Raw genomic sequence first — 10,495 nt, 5'->3', positions numbered from 1 at the left:
AATACTATCGCAAGAACCGATTCTATGACTCATATAAATTTTATAGAATTGTTTTTACAGAATTTTACAGAATTACCGTACCCGAAACTATACATATAATCAATCTATATAATATAATCTGTTTCAAGGACCGAAGTCGATATCAAAAGAACTTTCAAGCCTAGTTAGCAACAATTATTTGGAATATAGAGTATTACTAATTAAGAATAAAAATTCGGAATAAGTAAATGAACCTCTTGTAGGTGGTAACAAGCCCCTCTCGCTGTTTTCTCCAGGTATCTGCACTCACCGTGAATTCACCCTCTCCTACCGTGAGGTTGTCCGTCCTTCTGATGATCTCTGCTCGCTGCACGGTCCGGTGATCGATGTACTCCGACCTCGAGGTAGTCGTATCGATGAATTCACCTTCGACCTTCGTGTACGTGTTCCGACGAACCGGGGTTGGTCGTTCGCCGGGGGTCCCGGTGAACACCATCTCCGTCGTGGTCGTGCCTAAACGCAAGAATTCGGACGATGTTACTTTCGAACTGATACACGCTTATTGTGTCGACTAACAATTGTTCATTGTGAAAATAAAACGCTATAATAGGATGAGAAGGTCGCAATTGCGACCAACAGCAATTGAAGAAAGAATTATTTACACATTAGATTTACATTTTGATAAAGTTATTCGTTTTTCAAAGGTGTACGAATACTTTGTACTCCCACTGTATATTCTTATTCATTCCACTGGGTCGAACATAAAGCCAGCTTACTGTCAAAATCTCCTTCAGGCCTGAGATTGTCCTGTGGCCTCCTGACCGGCGCTCGATCTCCATATTTCGGTGCTTCTTCTCTGGGTCTGCCGATGAATTCGCCCTCGGGCTTCAAATTGTCCTGCGGCTTCTTCACAGGAGCCTTTTCACCCCTGGTCGCTATATAATCCGTGCGTCTTTCGCCGATGAAGTCGCCTTCCATTCGCAAATGATCCTCATGGTGGTAGACGGTCCGTCTGTCGACGTGTTTCTCGTCGAACTCCTCGCGATACGACGAAACAGCGTGTACGGGTTCTCTAGGGATTTCTAAATGATCCTGCGGCTGATTGTGGGGACAACGATGACGCCTGAAACAACAAAATAAAATGTGGATCAAATCTGTATCTTAGCTCCTAGCTTTTCAAAGTTTAAGAGATTAGATGAAAGCTGGATAACAGCACGATGAAAATTGAAAATCAACTCACAAGACACAATGCTGAATAATTTTAGCTTTGACAGGTTAAAGTTTACGATTCAAAGTCGAAAGGAGCTTCGCGATTATGCGAGGCTGTGACCAGCGATAATTGCATTACAAAAATAAAGTTCTATTAATAATACGACTATCTATTCTATTAAGACCAAGCTGGAGCAGTGAAACAATATTTCGGATTGCTCGAGATAAGAATTGGAAAGATAGGATTTTCCTTTGTGGTGATTTTGATAAAATTTTAATATAAACCGGAGCAGTGTTTTGTTTTCTCTTAAACTTTCAATTCGTCACTAAAGCTACAGCAGCTTTAAAATTTTAAGACCCTCCATATTAGAAAACTACCTTCGCGAAAGTTCCCGCCTTTCGCATTGATCTAATGTTATCCAAGTAATTAGAATTTGAGGATCCCGCGAAGTCCGAGTTTCTCGATTCAAAATTTACTTAAAAAATTTAAGACCCTTCATATTAGAAAACTACCCTCGCAAAAGTTCCCGTCTTTGGCATTGACCTAATGTTATCGAAGAAATTACAATTTGAGAATCCAGCGAAGTCCGAGTTTCTCGATTCAAAATTTTCTTAAAACGTTTAAGACCCTTCATATTAGAAAACTACCTTCGCGAAAGTTCCCATCTTTGGCATTGACCTAATGTTATCGAAGAAATTACAGTTTGAGGATCCAGCGATGTCCGAGTTTCTCGATTCAAAATTTGCTTCAAAATTTTAAGAACCTTCCTATTAGAAAACTACCCTCGCGAAAGTTCCCGTCTTTCGCATTGACCTAATGTTATCGAAGTAATTACAGTTTGAAGATAGAGCGAAGTCCGTGTTTCTCGATTCAGTAATTTCCATGAAACCTGGTAGATGCGTTCCTCCAGCAGCAGAGATAGTTCTAGCGTCAAACCGCCACAGGTTATCCTAACAGTTCGGTATTTACTATTTACCATGCCTGTGTACTCGCACAGATATTGGGGTTATTATAATTTGCGGTCTAGAGTCATCCTCCGGAATTTAATCAAAATCTGAGGTCGGTAGCTTACCACCGGTCCCTTACAGGCAGCAGGAGACTGCTAATTAGATGTCAGAGAGGCAATTGAACTATAGCTAGAGAATATTCATGATTGTCGGTCCCCGGTTGGATAACCGCCGTTAGTTCATTGATAAACTGGCGAGTATCGCGGGGCCGGGCCGCGTGTTTCTACGCCATTGCAGTCACGCACGTGATCATTGTCATGGCACGAGTCCCATGTTGTCCCATGTCCGTTATGTTCCGTGCAGGCCTCACGTTAAGGAAGCCTAATTGAAACACATTTGCTTGGACGGAACGCTCTTTTATATGGCATACCGAATGATTCCGCTGGTCACCGAACGACAACAAGAACACAAATCATTTTCTACTCTCCACTCGTTCCCTTTGGCCCCGCGATCGATCGACAACAACGGGAAAAAACAAGGATTATGGAGATGAGAGATGTCGTCTCTATTTACAGCCTGCACGGCTCGCGATAAATTACCAGATGCTGTCCCAGATTTCCGTCATTATTCTGTCGGTCATCTTCTGTTGGCGACGACTATCCGTTGCGAAGAGTATCATTTAGAATTGTCATGATTAGACGGCGGATCTTTATGCAAAATAAAAATTTTCCAGCTGAATTACAACAAACCGGAATGACATAGAAATTAATCTTTTCTCTTAATATGTTCAATAGATTGAAAATTATATAAAAGTATTTTTAAATTCGTCTAATGTTTTGAATGTTTTAAATTACACCTCTCATTTTTCTCATGAATACATAAAATCCGCCGTCCAGTCATGATTGAACTGCGGATTTTATGCATTTATGATAAAAAGTACGTAGATCAAATACAAAACAGTGAAAACATTTAAACCATATACAAAAAAATGAATGTCTACGTTGCTTCTGTATCTTGCATATAATTCAGACAATGAATTTGACTCTATCGGTCATCTTCTGTTCGCGACAACTATCTGTTGAGAAGAGTATCACTTCTAATTGTCATGATTAAGACTTATGAGCCAACGAAAATGTACATATTATTTCAAACCTTTTGTATTTAACATATTTCCAAGAATCCTCGTTTTAAGACTATAAATTAATATATTACCGAGCAATGAACGAACATTCAGAGAAAGTAATATTTTTGGAGAAACATTAACAAACTGATGAATGCAATGCAGTAAATGGGTACCCGGTTGGCTACACAAGGGTTATACGGATTTTCTGCATTTATTATAAAAGCGAGTAGATCAAATGCAAAACACTGAAAATATTTAAACGATTCAAAAAGAAATTAATGTCCACGTTGCTCCTATATCTTGCAATTCATTCAGACAATGTTTATCCATAAAAATCGGCAGTCTAGACATCACATATGTATTAAAGCGAAACGACTCGTTACCGAGACAATTGTAGCAATTACAAATTAATTAATGAGTCAACACGAGAGGAGAATGTCGCAAGCCCTTTATTTAGTCTCTCTCGCATTGCCACATTCCTCGGGATGCGTTTCCCATCGGATTTATTATCGAGCAAGAACGGAGGAGTGGTGGCAACGATTTCAGCGTTCGATCGATCGGCTTAATAACCAAATAAATCAAGAGTTAATCGTCGCCTGGCCGTGCTCGTATCGGCCAGTCACGATGTCAATTAATTCCGCGCGAGCGATTCGCCCGGTTCGAGCCTATTTTTTTCTCTCTGATTCCGCGTGCGCCGTCCGGCCTCGATAAGTCCAGTCGACTTTTGCACGCAAAAATCCGGCACGGTTCTAACGAGGCCGTTCGCACGGCCGCGTTAAACGCGATAACGTTGTTTTTAAACAGCGAGCGGATTCCATCGACACCGCCGAATAACGCTATTCAACAGGCCGCGATCCTGTAATTGGCAATTAACGAGCCGAGGAAAGCGTCGCAACTTCTCTCTCTCTCTCTCTCTTTGTCGCCGCGGCGACACTGTAATCTCCATGTCAATTACGCCGAGCGCGGCCTGCCAAAACGCCAAACCGCCAAAATGCACCTTTTTCGCTGTCATCCGACGCCTTTGACGACCGTGGAAGGCTGTCACGTCACGCGAAAAAATCGTCGAACGTCAAAAATTGCAAGACTACCACTCTAACAATCGTGTGCAATTTTAATGATTCGGGTGTAGATGCTCTGCTCCATCTTTACCACTTGGATGGCTCATAAACGTGAAAATTGAAAATCAACTCATAGGAAAATATGCGGATTTTAAGGGGATTCTTACTTAAAAAAAGGAATTTTTCAAAGTTTGGGAGTTTAACACGTTCCCACCGGCGGGAACATGTTAAGTGAAAATTGGAAGACTGCACTATCATGGCTCATACATACAGTGACTCCCACTAATATTCGGACACTCTTAAAAACACCATAACTTTTTTAATATTGGAATATACGACTTGAAGTTTTTGGAGAAGTTAGAACAATTGGTTTGCTACACAACGTGACAAAAATTAAAAAACAAAACTGCAAGTTGTCGGAATTGCAGGGAAAATATTAAAAGCTGTATTTTTCAACTTTTTTATGTGGGCTTATATGGAAAATTTAGAAAACACGTTTCGTAAATCTGTATCAATTAAACATATATTGAAAATTTCATCGAAATCGGTCGACGTTGTAATGAGCCACAAACGTTTAAAGATGGTAAAAATTGCAGTTTTTCACCATTTTCGGCCTCCAGCTGCAGTAATTCTAAAGATTCTTGCATCTTTCAATGCCTGTTGTCTGTTCCCGCATCAACCGATTTCTATGAAACTTTCACAGTGCATATAATTGACACAGATCTACAAAACGTATTTTTAAAAATTTCAATATAGGCCCGCATAAGAAAGTTGTAAAATGCAACTTGTAGTATTTTCTTTACAATCCCGACCAAATGCAATTTTCGAAAACCTTTCTTTTCACACCTTGCCGTAAATTAATTGCTCTAGCTTCCCAAGAAAGTTCGAATCGCATAGTCCAATATTTAAAAAGTTATGGTGTTTTTAAACGTGTGTATATATGATAAACTATGAAAATTGAAAATCAACTCATAGGAAATTAGTGGATTTTAAGGGTAAAAATAGCATTTTTCGAAGGTTCATAGTTTAAGTGAAACCGGGAGACCACACTACATGAAGAGTAACTTAGGATTCGAAATCAATACATCATATCACAAAATTGATAAACGCTGTCCATTATTCGAGCACTGTGATGCAACAGAAATTTCATAGCACCTTCCGAGCACGAAGATACTGAAAAGGAAACGTAGTAGTCCACGTTCAATGATCGAATTTAAGATAATGATTGCATCCAGTGCCATTCTCTGCGGAGCAATTCACCAATGACTCCGTTCGTGACTGTCGGAACTATTCTCCAAGGAACCGTGCAGTTTTCTCGGTGAACATTGCAAAGAAATGAATGGATCATCGGAAAGATTGATAATGGAGCTGTGTACACAGTTTTATAGCGACGTCGAACGCGGAATACGAAGAATATAATACTCCTGGCAGCGTTGAATGCTTCTACCGTGTCATCGAATCCATCATTCGCGTCTGACAAAGCTGCTGTGTTCGAAAGTACATTTCGTTATCGATCCAAGGAACCTTGTGCGACGAAATGCATTTAGTAAAAAGTAATAGAAAATCAATTGAGGGGTCGCCACAGCACTCGTTTTGTGAAATGTTAAAATTCAGTAAATATTTTAAAGCTAGGTCCACAATTGTTTTACGTAAGCTAATTAATAACCTGGTAATACGATATTTGATGTACTCATCTTTATCATAAATGTATAAAATCCGCAGTCTATCGCGATCCTCAGCACTCTCAGTTTTTCAGACATTGACGAAAAGATGAAAAGATTCGTTGATTAGACATGGAATGCACATTTCTGCAGAATTACAGATTCCGACATTAATTCGGTTCCCGCCCGTCGACGATCAAAGTGCTCGATCCGTTGTAATTGTTATCGAATTTCCAGGGTATCACGATGATCCTCGTTCAAACCGACTCTAGCGCAGGAAACCGCGAATCGATAATTACTCGGCGATCGCAATTCCGTGAAGTGTCATTCGCTGCGAAAATTAATCCGGCAACGGGGATATAAACAAGCTCCGATCGTCGACGAAGCGATGACGACAGGGAAGCGAAAGGTGCGAAACCGTGTCGCGATTTCTATATTTTATTTCACCTCTTTTCCTTCGTTTAATCCCGGTCGAATAGAATTACCGCGACAACCCGATATCCCCGATAAGCCGAAATAACAGAACGCGTCGGAGGCTCGTGCCCCCGAATAAAGCGTCGCGCGTGGTTCCCCATTGAAATTTCCCTTGCTTACGTGCCTCTCTTTTTCGCTTTTCCCGTCGAAACCAACCCCGCGCCCCTTGCGTTCGACTACGAGTGCATCGATACGCGAGCCATCCCTTGCGAAGTCGTCCTTTGACCGCTTTCCAATCCCCAAATGCTTCGGCCCGGTTTACGCGAGACCGAAAACGCCTTTGCCCGCTTTTCGTCGCTTCAAGACAGCCCTGTCCACTTCAATCCAAGTTCGACTGCGACGCCAATTAGAAACGTCGTAGAATGTTCAAAAATGAGATTTTTAATCATTCTGTTGTGGTGTCTAAAAATTAAATATTTTCTCATATACATATACAGTGGCCCACAAAAGGGTAATTATACAGAAAAGTACTGCCCACTCCGATTTTGATAAAATTTAAATATGTTATGCAGCAACACATTCTGAACAGCTTTTCCCTGTTCCAATATAGGGGGGTCGCTTTTAGTTTTCGAGATATTTGCAAAAACTATCGCGAATACTGTATTGAATTTTTCGTATTCCTGCACGCTCCGCTGCAACGTAAACCTGTTTCGGTGCGGCGTTTGTTTACATTTTCACTCTGTAGAGATGAGGTAGAAAACGGGAGGGTGGAAAGAGCCGGTCTGACACCACACACACCCACCCAGTGCTTAACACGCACCCAGTGTTTCTAAAAAGAAGGTTTCCGTTAAGAAATTTGCGCAAATTTTCAATATCATATTCGTAATCAGCACGTGAAAATACGTAAGAATCTAGAGTATAATTTAGAAACATTGGATGCGTGTGAAACACTGGGTGGGTGTGTGTGGTGTCAAGCTGCCCCTTTCCGCCCCCCTGTTTTCTCTCTTATCTCTACAGCGTCAAAATGTAAACAAACGTCGCACCGAAACAGACTTACGTTGCAGCGCAGCGTGCAGGAATACGAAAAATTCAATACAGTATTCGCGATAGTTTTTTGCAAATATCTCGAAAACTAAAAGCGATCCCCCTATATTGAAACAGGAAAAAGCTGTTCAGAATGTGTTGCTGCATAACATATTTAAATTTCATCAAAATCGGAGTGGGCAGTACTTTTCTGTATAATTACCCACAAAAGTGTACGTCCTTTAAAACAGAATAACCTTTTTATAATTGTACCAAACGACCTGATTTTTTATAATTAATTAGAAGCATTGGTGTACGAAATGATATGCAAAAGAGATTTTCCAAAAATTATAATTTACAAGGTTACATGCAAAAATAAAAAAGGCATGTTTTAAAACTTTTTTATTTGGGCCCCTAACGAAAATTTAAAATATGTTTTGTGGATCTATGTTAGTTATACACATGCTGAAAATTTAATCGAAATCGGTTATCGCAGGGAAAAACGACACGCATCGAAAGATGTACGATTCTGTGGATTTTAAGCAGAATCTGATCAAAAGTCGTATTTTCACAATTTTTAACCGCTTGTAGTTCGTGTGTATCTCGATCGATTTCGATGAAATCTTCAGTATCTGTATAACTAACATAGATCTACCAAACATATATTCTAAATTTTCATTGAGAGCCCAAATATAAAAGTTTAAATAAAATCCCTTCTTTACTTTTGCATGTGACCTTGCAAATTATAATCTTTGGAAAATCTTTTTGGCATATCATTTCGTAATCCAATGCTTCTAATTGATTATAAAAAATCAGGCTGTTTGGTGTAATTATAAAAAAGTTGTTAGTTTTTAAAAGGTGTACGAATACTTTGTACACCCACTGTATATGTATAATACAAATTAGAGAAACATGTAAAGAACTTAATAATGCTGGTGTATTAATCCCCGTCGTGCAATTAATGCAGACGATTTTCATTTCGCTCAGAAATTTACAATTCAATCATGACTCTTCTATCATTTAGTAAAAAGATTATTGCGATATTGTGGGGAGGTTCTCGAGCGATGAAGTTGGCTCGTCGATGAATGTGTAAAGTCGATAATAATAATAACGTTAGCCACGAGGGTAGCCGATATTGTAAAAGTCCGAACCCCTTTTCAAAGTAGTCGCGGCCCGCCGATCGGTTTGAAGTAGACTTGACCGGAACTACTCCGCAGACCGCAGGCATGCAACCAATTTTCCGCGATCTCTCGATCGCGCTCGTTCGATTTAGGTCAAGCGTTTCAATCTAGCGAGAACCGGGATTACATTCATCGGCGCAATTCACCGGCGGACGAGGCCGATCCTGTTTACGCTCGCGGAATACAAATGCACCGGGGCCCGCCATCAGAATGTACTTGAAAGGGCCGGAATCGAGAATCCGCGAAGTTCCATACTTGCCCCTTCCCCTCCTCAAAATAGTTATAAACCAACCGTGGAGTTTCATAAATATCTACATCGGAATTTCAATTAATCTTCCTTGCATCGTGGGTACATATTTAATCCTTTGCACTCGGAGAATAGTTCCATTCCCTATGATTTTTAAATTTTATGGACATGTGAAATTGGTATAATATCTCGTACAATACCTAAATGTATAGTAATTGATTAGATACCGACATATTTAATAGTGTAAACAATATTCTGAAGAATGGTACAGCATTTTCTTGCTGTAAAAAGGTTTGAAAAGTCAACGACAACCTTATAACCTCGATAATCACAAAATACAAAACTCTGCAGCAGGTTTACTGTTTAATATGCATGTTGATAATTCTTCGGAGTAGCAATGCAATCTCACTTTCCAGTTTAACAAGAAAATTCTCTGAACATTTTCCTTCTGATAAAAATTCCCTACGAACTTTCAGAAGGCGAGTACCGACTGAACCCCTGCCGGGAGTCTAATAAGAAGATAGGGACTTCTCGAAATCTAGATCGAGTCGGCTTTGTACGCTTTCGATCCCTTAGGTCGACGCCGGAGTACTCTAAAAGAGCTTCCATGAATGGGCTCTCTCGTTGCCGAAGAAGTAAACCAAACATTTCGACCACTCTACAGAGTTGCGCACCACTGGAACACATTTTCAGGAGTAGGTATAACTTTCCTATACGCTATTCAGAACGTATACTTTCGTCGAATCCTATCCGCCATATTCACGGCGAGATGCTGGAGCAGTTGGAATTGTAGGGGATGAAAGGATGCAGGCTGCGGGCCAAGCTTTACTTAATTTATTTTTATAAGGATTCACTTGCTAAAAATGTGACAGGACGCTCTTTGAGGGTCCTTTACAATTTCTGCTAAACGAGGAGACTGGAAAATTAAATATTTGCAAAACTGAAAGCTGGATTCGCGTCTACAATTTGCAAATAAAATGGCTAGGCTTTATTTAATTTAGTTTCATAAGGATTCACATTCTATAAATATGACTCTACGTTCTTCAAACTTCACAATTTTTCTAAATAAGGAGGCTGAAAAATTAAATGCTTGCGAACTGGAGGCTAGATACACGTCTACAATTTTCAAGTGTTCAATTATAGAATACTTTAGCGAGCAAATAAAATGGCCAAGTTTAACTTAACTTATTTTCATAATGATTCACTTGCTAAAAATGTGACAGGACGTTTTTAGAGGGTCCTTTACAATTTTCGCTGAACGAGGAGACTGGAAAATTAAATGTATGCAAACTGGAAGCTGGATACGCGTCTACAATTTGCAAATAAGATGGCCAGGCTTTACTACTTCATTTACTTTCAAAAGAATTCACTTTCTATAAATATGACTGTACGTTCTCAAAGCTTTACAATTTGTTCTGAATAAGGAGAATAAAAAATTAAATCTTTGCGAACTGGAAGCTAAATACGCGTCTACAATTTTCAATTAGGAGTCCAACAATATTGCTGTGCGTTTACAGAATACTTTAGCGAGCAAATAAAATGGCCAAGTTTAACTTAACTTATTTTCATAATGATTCACTTGCTAAAAATCTAACAGGACGTTCTTTGAGGGTCTTTTACAGTTTCTGCTGAACGAGGAGATTGGAAAATTA

The 10,495-nt window shown here is 39.7% G+C and overlaps 1 protein-coding gene across 3 annotated transcripts in view; it reads right to left on the bottom strand.

Moving 5' to 3' along the window:
* The window catches only part of Sdb (SAXO downstream of blistered), a 54,619-nt gene that overhangs the window by 10,065 nt on the left and 34,059 nt on the right, over positions 1 to 10,495 (bottom strand). For all 3 annotated transcript variants that reach the window (XM_076420001.1, XM_076420003.1, XM_076420002.1), the window contains exons 4-5: positions 756 to 1,102; positions 290 to 492 (exon numbers count right to left, since the gene is read on the bottom strand). In XM_076420001.1, coding sequence (XP_076276116.1) covers positions 290 to 492; positions 756 to 1,102 — 550 coding nt within the window. The remainder of the gene's footprint in view (positions 1 to 289; positions 493 to 755; positions 1,103 to 10,495) is intronic.

This window comes from Lasioglossum baleicum, chromosome 3, assembly GCF_051020765.1.
Source record: "Lasioglossum baleicum chromosome 3, iyLasBale1, whole genome shotgun sequence".
Taxonomy (NCBI): domain Eukaryota; kingdom Metazoa; phylum Arthropoda; class Insecta; order Hymenoptera; family Halictidae; genus Lasioglossum; species Lasioglossum baleicum.
This window is presented reverse-complemented; position numbering and strand designations above follow the sequence as displayed.